At 36.7% G+C, this 13,667-nt stretch overlaps 1 protein-coding gene across 2 annotated transcripts in view; it reads right to left on the minus strand.

Annotated features, from left to right (window-relative positions):
- LOC107734581 (Krueppel-like factor 12) overlaps nt 1–13,667 on the minus strand; it is a 29,350-nt gene that overhangs the window by 8,871 nt on the left and 6,812 nt on the right. The window contains exons 2-3 of one of the 2 annotated variants that reach the window (XM_016546576.1): nt 6,356–6,437; nt 2,478–3,027 (exon numbers count right to left, since the gene is read on the minus strand). In XM_016546576.1, coding sequence (XP_016402062.1) covers nt 2,478–3,027; nt 6,356–6,421 — 616 coding nt within the window. In that variant the 5' untranslated portion in view covers nt 6,422–6,437. Of the gene's footprint in view, nt 1–2,477; nt 3,028–6,328; nt 6,438–13,667 lie in introns of both variants that reach the window. The other variant, XM_016546575.1, reaches the window with a different exon arrangement.

The following is a 13,667-nucleotide window of genomic DNA, read 5'->3' on the forward strand; positions in this document are numbered from 1 at the left end:
CAAAAACAATGTTTTAAAAGAATTGTCACAGAGATTTTCTTTTGGCACACAACAATTCATAGAGACCAATGCAAGCACCACTAAAGCATATGAAGTTATCTGTAGTCATACAATACCTTTGTGTGATGAACAGATCAAAATGTAAGTTTTAATTTTAATTGACATAAGTGTTGCTATTGTAAACTAAAAGCATTAAAATAGTTTGTGTTAACTGAAATAAAATATAAACATTAGATGAAAAACTTAAACACAAATTAGAAATGTTGGCCTGGCAACATTGGTTTAAGTACTAAAATTACTAAAACTAAACTTGAAAGCTAAACAGAAATATTAACAAACAAAAACAATTAAAATGGACAAAAGCTAACCTAAATTAAACATAAAAGCCAATTTAAAAATTAAACACTGATAATCTAAACCTCCACTATCTAACCTTTGCAGCTTTGACGTTTTGATGTTTTGTTATTAGAATCTCAAGAACAAATGCTAATAAATTTTTCAGTGAACTTATCTATTCCTAGCTCAAACGAATAACAGAATATAGTTCACTCTGTTCTTGCAATAAGATAGCTGGGCATGTTTGTATTGGTTTGTTTTGTTTTGATCGGTTGTAATAGCAATTTCTTCGTTGTATTCGTGTCATTCCATGTGTTGTCTTGTTGCCATGGAGACTTCATGAGAGACTGCAGAGCATAAGGGCATTGACCCTCAAGATAGGGGGCTGGTCTCTGTTTGTGAATCTTGAATGTTTTTTAATGAACTGAAATTGGATCATCAAAGTGTGAAATGCACAGGCCTAATTATGTGTCAACCTGCTTGTTTGCACACACTGTATGCTTCTGATGTCGAAAAATGCCCTTCTCTGATTGGTCAGTTGATAGCAGAAAGAGCTATCAATTATGTTAAAAGACATAACACACACACTAATACAGGACATAAGAGAGAGTTATATGACATAGGACATCTCCAGCCTCTATCTATACCCCTCCCCCCCCAAAATTAAGAAAGGCTTACTAGCCACAGAGTCCATTAAAACAGCTCTGTTGCTCATAGGCAAGCTTTCCTAGATAGTAAAAAGGGGTTGAGTATCTTTAAAAATGCCTCTTATCACAGTTGCTATTGTGTTTCCGCCATACACTTTGTCACTAATAAACCCAGGTGCCCTCATTTAGCTGAGCAGAGTTTTTGCCATAACATCAACTTCCTGCATGGATGTAGTGGCTGCCTGTTTTGAGGAGTATAAAGAGACGAGCACAATGGAGCTTCACTCATAAGAGCTGAGCCTGCACTCATAACAGCCGGGCTCTGGGTTCTGTCACTGATCTTGCCAAGAACACGGAAACTCGGAAGAGAGGCTTTGAAACACAGTACTTTGCACCTACGGACAAAGAGGGAGGAAAGTGGAGAGAGGAAGAGAGTGAAAGACTTTGCAGGAGGATTAATTTTGCAGCAAAAGTGACCTTGATACTGTCAGTTGTGACAGTGATTTATTTAATCAAAAAAAAAAGAGGAAACACATTACAGGCTTTTGTATCATGCTATGTTGAAACACTAAATATATCAGCAAAAGATGAGAAAATACTGAAATTACATGTGGAGATCTAAGAAGGCGGACAGTCGACGTCATAAATATTGCCATTAAAACAAAGGAAAAATACTAATATGTTTTTTCCCCTTTTTTTAAAATAAACTTTTGCTGCATGTATGTTGTCTTTGTATATAACAATCATGGGATGTGTAAAATGAACGTATAGGTCAATTTAAAACAACAACAACCACTATTTAAATCGATTGTTCTTCTTTCTAAAAACATCCACGATACTGTATTTTACTTTTCCTTCTGTTTGTGCAAATGTTTTACTTTTAGACGAGCATTCAAAATCTGCAAGTTTATTTGTTCAAGTGGTCTACTGTGGAGAAAATGTTATTTTAGTATTGAGATACTGTTGTAGTTTTTATTAATGTTAAATGTGTTTTTGTTTTTATATTTTTCTTTTTTTCGTAATTTTAGTTAAAGTTTTAGTAATTTAAGGAAAAAGTAATTTTGTGTGTATTTGTCATTTTAATGCTTTTTAAAATGTCTATAGTTTTTTCAGTTTTTGTTATTTTAGTACATTACTGTAAGTTAAACTAAATAAAAATGTAGTTGGTAACTAGCTGAAATGAAATTTAAAATGATTTAAAATGGTTATTATATGGTTTCAGGAATTGAACGGAATGGAATGAGTGAAACTCCATTGACTCTGTATAGTATCGAATTACATGTACCATAACAACACTTGTTTTGCCATAATGTTGGGTATTTACCAAAAAAAGAAGGTTTGTATGTTACACAAAGTTCAGTTTGATGGACAAAATGGCAGACAACAACAAGGCTTATCAGCGCAACAATTTCATTGGCCATTTGGGCTGTCAGTCATTTATCTGTCGTAAGGTCACTAAGACAATCAAGCTGAGTGAACAAGCTTCTGACTCACCTTTCCTGTGCATCCTGTTTTCCTCCAGCAGCGGCATCATGAGCCTGCTGTTTCCCAGTGATCCTACTCCAGGGTAGACCAGCGGCATGGGCTGCACCACCACTGGCACACGGCGTGGGTGGAGGTGGACCGGGCTGGAGCAAGGAGGCATCAGCTGGGGTATGTGCAAAAACGACTGCCCCCTAAGACACCTGGACGGGAGAGAGGCCACCACTGGAGACATCTTCAAACGAGGAACGGGGGTTATGACAGAAGTGGAGGAGGCTGAAGGCATAGATAATGACGATGGTGATGAAGATGACACAGACTTGCTGGAAGGAGGGGACCGTGGACAAAATCGTATTGATGATGAGGACGACGAGGGAGACGAGGATAAAGATGACGATGCTGAAAGTGATGGGGAGGTTCTGGCTCTGTTAATGGACAGGTCCACGGGCTCTGTTTGCATCTGGAAGGGGTCAAACAGGAATCGTCTATCATCTGATGGTGTCCGAAATCTGCGGTTCAACACTAGCACGCCCATCTCTGTGTAGTCATGGATCACAGGAGACTGAGAGGAAAGAGACAGAATAAAATCAGTTAACTATTAATTACTTTTACACTGAAACAGGAACATTCCAGGATTTCAGTTTTAAGAGTCCTTACATGAAAAGGAGCTTGTAATGAATATTTATGACCTTAATGGTACAGTTCACCCAAAATGAACATTCTGTCATCATTTACTCACCCTCACGTTTTTAAAACCTGTATGAATTTCTTTCTCCTGTTGAACACAATAGAAGATATTATTAAGTTGCTGGTAGCCGTTGACTTCCAAAGTATTTATTTTCCATACTATGGAAGTCGATGGCTACCAGCAACTGTTTGGTTGCCAACATTCTTTAAAATATCTTCTTTTGTGTTCAACAGAAGAAAGAATCTCATACAGGTTTAGAACGGAACTTTCATTTTTGGGTGTTTTGTTCTATCTATTCATTTATTAAAATTTATATTTCAGACCTATTTTATCCACCTTATTTTGAAACTATGAGGTATGCTATTTTCTGTGAGTGTGTGAGACTTCAGATTCATTAGCTGCATTAGGTAAATAACTAGAAGAATAACAAAGTGCAGTAAATAGTAAAGCGATTTGTGCTAGAAACCAGTGTTTATGATAATAAATTAAAATAATATGATACACCAGTTTGCAGTATCAAGCAGCATAACAGGCTGTTTTTGTACAGCTAAAATAAGGAAGCCTTCAAGTTACAAAAAGACTCGCCAGCTCTTACATTAAAACATTTTTTTTTCTTTTAACTCGATTTAATTCTCTGACATTTTAATAAATTCTCTTTGAACTTTGACATTTTTATGACATGGCCAGGATAGTTCAAGTTGTAAAGAAATTGTATCTGTCTTTAAACCGGATGTATATCATTAATTTTATTTTGTGATCTCACTGGAATAAAGAGTGTTCGGATGAAAAAGAAGCAAAGTGTGTGTCTGAACATTGCCACCTGTTCAAAAGTTTGGGGGATTTTTAGATTTTTTTTCTTTTGAAGGAAATTAATACTTTTTTCTTTTATTTAGCAAGAATCATTAATTGATCATTAAATTGATCAAAAGTGACAGTAAAGATATTTATAATGTTTCAAAATATTTGACTGCAAAAATGCTGTTTTTTTTTGTACCTGAAAAATATATCACAAAAATGTTTCCACACAAATATTAAGCAGCTGTTTTCAACATTGATAATAATAAAAAAAAAGTTTATTAAACACCAAATCAGCATATTAGAATGATTTCTGAAGGATCATGTGACACTGAAGACTGGAGTAATGGCTGCTGAAAAAATGTTATTTGAAAAAACTGTAATAATATTTCACAATATTACTGTTTTTAATGTAGTTTTGATCAAATAAATGCAGTAAATGCCACTTATAACCAGGTGCATCACTGAAGAGAAGGAAGGATTACTATATGATTTTAATGACTGGTAAGGAGAGATTTTGAGTGAAATAACCTAAGATTGCTTACTGCAGGTGGCTGAAATGAAAGTCGGAGGGCTGAATACACCTACAGTACTGAGAGTGCTTGTTTATTACATAGGAGGAAAACACACCACAAAAGGTGCAGAGAAAAAGTGAAGAAAAAGCAGCCTTTCTGACATTTACTGACTCAGCTGTTATCCTAAATTAACATCAGTAAAGTGACAAAACATTCCAGTCAAAGATGTCAGAAGCACTCACTCAGACCTAGTAAAGCCATGGACAAAAAGTGGTCTGCTGGCAGCATTATTTCTAGCCCAAAAATGTCCCTTCTGTTTTCTGCTGTGGTTGACTTGGAGGCTGTTCAGCCGAAATGGAACATGTTTTGAAACTTCATCTCTACCCCATTTCTCTCTCTCTCCCGACTCATGCTTCACCTTTCCCACCTTCCTATCCCTCCCCTCCTGCACGGCCCACGTCCAACCCCCTGTATGGGGGGCTACCAGTCATTATGGCTAATTTTCCGAATCCGAAGAGCTTCTGGTGAGGACGGCTTTAATAGAGGGGAGCAATGCATTTCCAAGAAAAGGGTCTTGGCGTTGAGCCCACTCAAACAAGAAGCACGTTTCAGCGACTGCACTGCCTGTTGATTTAACACACTTCAAAGCTGAGCTGCATGGCCTACTCACTTCCTGCACTCGACCCGATCAACGACACGACAACGACAACTGGGTAAAACGGGTAAACCAGGGTGCAAAATATTCTGTGTGGGTTTAGCTGTGCATGAAAATTAAGAGAGAGCTTTAGGACTGGGGAGCACGTGTATATGTTTATTTGGTCAAGTCTGAAATTCTGGCACGTATCCTGAAGACTCAAAGCATAGGACAGACCACCCTGAAGAAAAACCACCCTGATATTTCACTCCAAAGTAAAAAAAAAAAAGTAATTATATTTTGCATAAACATCAAAATATTATCATTGTAATGCTGCAAAAGATTCTCGTTGTCATGTTCGCATTATTGTAATAATAATAATGATAATAACAATAACATGAATATATATCTTAGTATGTATACAGTACACACACACACACACACACACACACACACACACACACACAGTAAAATATAACATGCAATACTCTCTCTACTCAAATTTAGTAAATTGTAATATAAAAAGAATTTACACATCAGTGTAGTATTGCTGTATACTACCTTTAATTTGTGTTGATTTTTGTTCATTTTTTTCATAAAGTTAAAATAAAGTAAAGATTACTTTTACTGTAATGAGAATAATCACTGAAATTAATGGTGATATTAAAAGTAATTGTCCTGACAATAGCTCAATAAAAATTGTAACAAAAAATATGTGTAGTCCTCAATGTAGGCTTACTTTGTATGTGTAATTATTACTAATTTATTTATTTGTACGTTTGTTGGTTGGTTTGTTGGACTATGACATTTTCTTGACAGGTATGTGATATTTACCCACCAGAACATGTTTAACAGTTTGTTTCAGTCCTCAATTTTGATTGGTCTAGGGGTGATAAATACAACAGCATTGGTTTGCATTGTGAGTGAGTTGCAGACTGAGTGACTATGATATTGGTTAATTATCACAGTAACACTTTAGTATAGGGACCAATTCTCACTATTAAGTAGTTGCTTATTAGCATTCATACTACTAACATATTGGCTGTTTGTTAGTACTTATAAAGCACATATTCTGCATGACTATATTCTACATCCCTAATCCCCAATACCTAAAATTAACAACTACCTTACTAATTATTAATAAGCAGTAATTTGGAGTGAGAATTGGACCTTAAAATAAATGGGACAGTCATCACATGTCATCTTGAGTTTTAAAAGCCTCTGACTACACCTGTGGGACATCGCTTTGACCGCTTCCCCGTCTCTGTGACTCTGCAGGATCGATTTTGACTGGCAGGGCTGGCATCCCATCCAGCATCAACATCCTGATAGCACTGTTCCTATAAGGGATAGCAGAAAAGCAATGTCAGGCTTCAATAACTTCAAGTGTTAAATCACACTGTGTTGTTCTGCAGACTGTCAGCCATAGTGAGGAACAGAGAAATCAAATATGTTTTGGTATAACTGTGATGACACGACAGAGTAAAAACCTCTCAGCTTTGGATTTGTCTCACAGATCATATAGGAGCTGTGCTTAGTGACAGTTCAGTGGATAGACTGTGTGAGGATAACAATAAACATATGTTAGAGAGCAGGCCAGACGGTTTAATAAGCATTAATATATCATTCTCTGAGAAGTGTTTACTATTAGTACTACTTGAGGCATTTCACAATGTATTTCAAGATAGGAACAGATGCCTTGACTTGTGAAAAATCGATCTATCAGTCGTTATTTATCATTTTCTGTTTACTTCTCCAATTGTGAGCACAGCATCTTGAAAACAACTGACTCAAACTGTGCCATGTGATCTTGTTTTAGATTATTTTAAAGCAACAATCCCGAATTATGACATCTGGCAAGACATTAGTTACTCCTTCAGGAATGTTATGATACATAACTTTGTATTGACATTGCCCATGTTTTTATATTCAGTTGAGACATCATTAAACATGGGTAGTTTAAGCAAGGAAACAACCATTATACAGCAGGATTATTTGACAGTTGTTAGACATTTTGTGTGTTCATGATTTGGCATGTGTGTCTGATTGTTAATGAGAATTGAAACCTTGCTATAGTAAATATAAATGTGAAATGCTGAAGTACTGAAAGTCAAAAAAATAGCTTCCAATTTCCAGACAGCAGGAAATGAGAGGTGTGAAATTTACACTTGCATAAATTACTAGAATTCAAATGGACAAGCTGTTATATTCAGTACTACACAATCACCCTCTGCTAGCATTTACTACAAATTAACTGCTTAATGCCATTATAAATCTAGTCATTTATTGGAAGGTAATGGGCTAATGGCATGACACTCATTTTTTGTCAGGATCTATTAACTGATTAAAAAAAAAACAATGTTACATACATTAATTGACTTAAGTGTACCTCTTCAATTATGATCATGTTTTTTAACTTAAAAAAAAACGAATTGAAAAAATAAAATTCTTATATACATAAAATAGTTTGGCATGATGTCTTATTGAAATTTATAATAAAAAGTTTTAAAACTGATTATTAATATTTGAAAAGCCAGCAAATGAAAGTCATGTTGTTCAACTAACATCAGAAAAAAAGATACAAAGTAAATTATATTACAGTAGCTAGGAAAAGCTGCCCGTTCTTAATACAAAACTCTTCAAATATTAGATATTTTGACTTTTTTATGACAAAGCAAGGCCAGCTCAGGTTGTAAAACATCATGTGGTGAGACTTAATGGTTCATTCAGTTTAAACTTTTCAGTAAAAAAAAAATATGAAACTAGCATGGATATTTTTGAGAAACATGGCCCATCACATGATTCCCCCCCCCCCATTATTGTGGACAATTTGTAATTTATCTTAATCACAATTGAGCAAATTCTTAAAATAATTCTCATGCCACTGGTTATTATAACTTCATGAATTACACTAAAACTAACACTACAGGAATGAAGCACAGGCAGCTATGTGCTCACAAACTTGCATAAAGAGCATTCGGAAGTATTGCATAAGTTTGAATGCTTCCTTGGTCATTGGAGGTCATGGGGTTAGTCCTGTCTCACAACTCTGTAGCACTGATAAACGGAGAAGGTGGATTATATATGGAAATCACCTTATTTCTTCCTGTTACTGCAGCGTTTGCAGATTCATTAGAGAGACTGGAAACTGCTGACTGTTTTGGCTTCTGTTGACCTGCTTAGTTTAACTCTCAATCTCTTTGTGTGTGTGTGTGCGCGCGTTTTTGTGACATATGACGACACAAATTTGTATAATGACATGGGTATGACATAGGTTTAACAAGGAGAAGGTGACTTACGAGGACATTACCCCATGTCCCCATTTTTCAAAACGCTTATAAATCATACAGAGTGAGTTTTTTTGAGAAAGTAAAAATGCACAAAGTTTCCTGTAAGGGGTAGGGTTAGGTGTAGGGTTGGTGTAGGGCAATAGCACATACATTTTATACAGTATAAAAACCATTATGCCTATGTAATGTCCCCACAATTCACAAAAACAAACATGTGTGTGTGTGTGTGTGTGTGTGTGTGTGTGTGTGCATGACTGTAATCCATGGCAGACAGGATGTCAGAGGAAACGGGTGGGGTCTGAAGGGCTGTGCCCACTTAAAATCCCTGCTTCCAAATGCTGTCTTTGTCCATGTGTTCCTGGGGTTTTCAAGACAGAGAACGCCCAAACCCACTTTAATGGCACCAATCTGAGAACACTTCACTTCCCCATGAGTGTTCTTACCAGAAAAGCTCCACTTTAAAGCATTAGTCCACACCCCACCCAGGTGATGATCGACAGCATCCCGCTTCGCATGTCTGTATGTACAGTAACACATCATGCAGCTAAAACCAGCTTGGTCAGGTTGGGAGACCAGCTTAACTAGTTTAAACCAGCTACATCCAGCTTAAACCAGCTAAGACTAACCAACTACTCTATAAATATATTTCAATCAGTATTGAAAAATAGTTTTACCTAATGGCATATTAGTATTAAAGTATTGGGTCATTAGCTTAGCAACATGCTAACCTCAAAATCTATTGAAAACAAATGTGAGTCAAATGTAGAGTTGTCAAAAAGGCTGCTCTACGGTGGCCGAGAAGTGCTAAACAAATCACAATTCTGAAATCAAAATAACAAATTACAAACGTAAATGCAAGTCTAAAAAACAAAATAAAAATTCAGAAAGCACAACAACAACTCACTAGGTTTTGGAATATCCAGTATTTTTGTGTGCTAATTAAGTATTGGGCCATTAGCTTAGCAACATGCTAAGATCAGAATCTATTGGAATATTACCCATTTTTTCAATATTATCCAACATTTGTTTGTGTGCTATTACTGTATCTTATTAACTTAGTAACATGCTTATTTCAATTATGTCAGCTATTGAAATATTTGGGTGGGCTATTGAAGTGTTTGGGCTATTAGCTTAGCAACACGCTAACATCAGAATCTTTTGAAATATTCCAATATTATCAATTATTTGAGTGTGTGCTATTGAGTCATTAGCTTAGTAGCATGATTATGTCAATATTTATTGAAATATTAGTCAATATTAAAGTACTGGATCATTAGTTTAGTAACATGCTAATGTCAAAATCTGTTGGAACCTATATTTAGTCAACCAAGGTTAGATGTAATGTCTATTCAGATCAGAAGAGGTCTATAACAAAGCAAATCATCATTGGTAGTTTTCACTCAGAGAGAAAGCAGTGACTCAACATTTTTTTCTGGGAAGTTGGCAAGTTTCATCAGAATGTGACCTCAGGTCAGAGCTGCTTCCTGCCCACTGCCATGCTTCTGATAACCAGGCTCAAACCTCACCCACAATGTCTCCTGTACAAACATCTCCCTCGTCTCCACTCTTCCCTTTTCTCCTTCCTCCCCTGGTTAGATAACAGACACATCTGTACCTTTACTCACAAAGCTCTGGGATACAGCTCCAAGATCAAACCTCTCCTTTTTAAATTGATCTCAGTAACTATGTGCTGAAAAATTGAGCAGAACCAAAGAAACTGCTCTGGATCCATCCCCAAGATGCAGATTTCTTCTAGATGCCCCTGCTTTGCGTAATTGTCTTTTGCCAAAAAGCCCTGAGTGACTTCAGACTTTCCATTTCAACAGAGCTCATTTTCCTTGGCAGGACAACTTCTGTCGGATAGAGCCAGGACATTGTCAAACCTCCAAGAGAGACAAAGTGAGGGAGAGAAGAAGACTGTGTGTGTGTGTGTGTAGCTGGGTTTCCATCCAAAGTTGCGAATTTAACTTATGCGCAAAATTGGAATATCGCACAAAACATTTGCGAACAAGCACCGTTTCCATCCAACGAGTCAAAGAGAACAAAATCATCACTTCCTGATAAACTGGCACTATACATCACTAAGAAAAGTAGGAGAAGCTACTGAATATAATAATTTTCCTACATAATAAATTGCACCTCAGAACGAGCAGACGAAGCACAATGAATGCGGTTATTGCTTTCGGAGGTGGATGCTGCTGTTTGGGAACGCAGTCGTTTAACAGTTCTGGGAGGCAATTATACAGAAATACTTTGATGACAGACTTTGCTCAGGCATTTCCGAATAACCATAACAACATTTTAGATGCTGTGAATGAGATCGGTCCGCTGGTTAGTCAGAATTTGCCGTCCCATAGCGCAAAGTCACATGACTTTTTTGATGCGCTTGGAGGAATTTATTCGCAAAATGCATTTCCATCTCCCATTATTCGCATTAACCCTTTTTCGCAGAAGTCAAAAACCACCTCAAGCGAGCGTAAAAACTTTTTTTTCGAATTAAGGCATTTTTATTCGAAATTCAGCGTTTCCAACTCTCAATTCTGATGTGATACTTCAAAATGCGCATAAAAGCCGGGTGATGGAAACCCAGCTGGGGAGAGGTGTGCTGTTACACTATTTGAATCAACTGTGAGTGCACAGCAATGTTTAAAGAATTGATTGGCCAGACCTTTGCCGTAAAACAATGCCAGGAACAGTTGTGGCCACTAATGTAAACAGTCCAGTCTTCTGAACTGACTCTCCTTGTTCAGCAGGTCTCTGAACAATTTCATCTGAAAATGTCATTCCACTAAATATGCTCATAAATAATGTTTTCTCATTCTGGGTTCCTGTTAGAGTGTTCTCTTTTTGTTCCTATTAGTGTCTCATTATTGAGAAAATATACTAAATCATAAGTGGTTCTCAAACTGTGGACCCCCCCAGAGGAGATACACTCAAGAATCAATTTGTTCAACAATACTGATTCTTTCAGGAATTAAAAAAGTCTTTATGAGTGAGTTACTGAAACATTCACTCAACTGATTCATTCAAAAACATGGATTCATACAGAAACACTACTACTGTGTTGCTAGTCTCTTAACAGTCTCTCAATTTGTTTTGGTGTAGTAAACACTGTTATATGTAAGGGACATTGTACAGTCAGGGATAATGGCTGGATTTCCATTATCTTGTTCATTATACAGCCACATAGTTAAATGATTCAACACAAAATAGTGATTTGAGTAGAAATATTTTATTAGCTCACTTGTATCAAACTTTAAGCTTGTGTGAATCAAGCAAATGAGGTTGAAATAATGTTTTGATTTAAACTGTTTTAAAATCATACCTGTAAATTATCATAATGCATTATGCACAAAAAAACTGTAGAGAACAATCAGGCAACATGGGGAACAATAACAGTATTACAATAATATTCATACTGAAGATATCTGAGGTCATTTTTACTATTTAAGAACTGAGACAAACACATGGCAGCAGTTGTGTTTATATGAAACAAAAGAGCACTTTCACAATGTGGTACAAGAGATGTATATATATATATATATTTATATAGCTCAAACAGTTCTGTGTATGTTGCTAACAGTCCATAAATTTGTACTAAGAGAGATGTCAATTTGGTAAAAGCTAAAATTTTAACAATTCTAAGAAAAAAAGTCTGGTTTAATCAAAAGCCACTACAGTAGCCTACATCTGGAGAGTCAGTGATCGTTCAGGGACTTTTGATCAAACTGACTGACCTCTTGGTGGCCCATTTCACACACCTAGTAGTGATCTATCATCAATAGTTGTAAAGAGATTTTGGCATTATGGCTACAATAATAAACATTCCAGACAAGATGTTGATGTATGAAATCCTTGAATGTTCTTCATGGATGAAACGGCCTTCTCTCTCAGCTTCACAATCCATGATTTGTGTGAAGATTCATCTGCTCCTCACAATCTTTAAAGAAAATTAACACTACATAACATCTCCTGCAGATTCTTCAAATTTAGTTCAGAAATCAGGCTTCTGCATTTTCCACTTGCCTTCAGAGAGAACTAGGAGTGAACACGTTTACTTACACATCTGTTATTGATTTGAGGGGAGCCTAGAACCCCTCCGTTTAAATCTGTCAGTGTGAGGAGCACATATTAGTATTTACTGACCTCATGTGGGACCTACTTGCCTCTTGCCATACAGGTGACAGCGGGTCAAGTCTTTGTGTCTGTGAGTGGAAAGTCTGTCAAAGGTCTATGGCCATTTATCATGTATGCGGAAAACAATTTTAATCCAACAAGTGTCTTTTCTGTCTCACAAGTCGATGAAAGTACCAATGCTCTCTGAAGAGTGAAAGTGTCAAAAACGGTTTTTCCTGTTTTGCAAACTAAACCTTGAAATGCAGTCTACATTTTTTTTCTCTCCCTTCTTCCTGTCTGTAATTTCTTCTTCATCTGCTTCTTTCTGACACTGCACAGCGTGCTGTAAGACATGTACTAGTGCAGGTTCGAGATCAGTTTTACAATGGTGAATACCAAGACCTTACTAAGTGATCCTGCTCCCAGATCAGGCCAAAAAGATGACAAATGGCCTCTCGGTCACAGCTTGGACTGCTTTTCTGTGCTCTCTTCCATGTAGACAGCGGGCCAGAAACATCTGAAGCTCTCTCTCTAGTGTTCTACTGGACAGGGTGAGACAGATGTGTGTAATTTGACTTGAACTGTTGAACCGCATGCCGTCAAACTGTTTATTATCAGAGGTCTGGCACACACCAGGTTGCGCAATATTTGAAGGCCATGTTATTAGGCAATATTGTGCAATACATGGCGTCGACAGTGAAGAGTTTGAGAAAAAATGTGCTCCTTTAGGATGAGAGCTCATAAAAAAACTAAATAAATAAATAAATTAAAATGAATAAATCGTGCAATCATCAAATGATTTTTAATATTCCCCAAAGCAGGTCAGTTGACTGCAGTGACTTGAGCCAAACTTATCATACAGAGGCTGTGTGAAGTCGCTTCCTGGTTCCATTAAAGGACAGCCCCTAAGAGCCACATTTTTTAATTTGTCTGATCTAAATCATAATTAATGAGCACAACTGTAGTTAAAGGGTTAGTTCACCCAAAAAAGAAAATTAGCCCATAAATTACTCACCCTCAAGTCATCCTAGGTGTATATGACTTTCTTCTTTCAGACGAATCCAGTCGGAGTTATATAAAAAATTGTCTTTGATCTTTCAAGCTGTTTAATGCCACTCAGCGGGTGTTGCATGCATCAGTCCAAAAGAAGTTAAATAAAAAGCA

Source organism: Sinocyclocheilus rhinocerous, unplaced genomic scaffold (assembly GCF_001515625.1).
Source record: "Sinocyclocheilus rhinocerous isolate Xijiao unplaced genomic scaffold, SAMN03320098_v1.1 scaffold580, whole genome shotgun sequence".
Lineage (NCBI taxonomy): Eukaryota > Metazoa > Chordata > Actinopteri > Cypriniformes > Cyprinidae > Sinocyclocheilus > Sinocyclocheilus rhinocerous.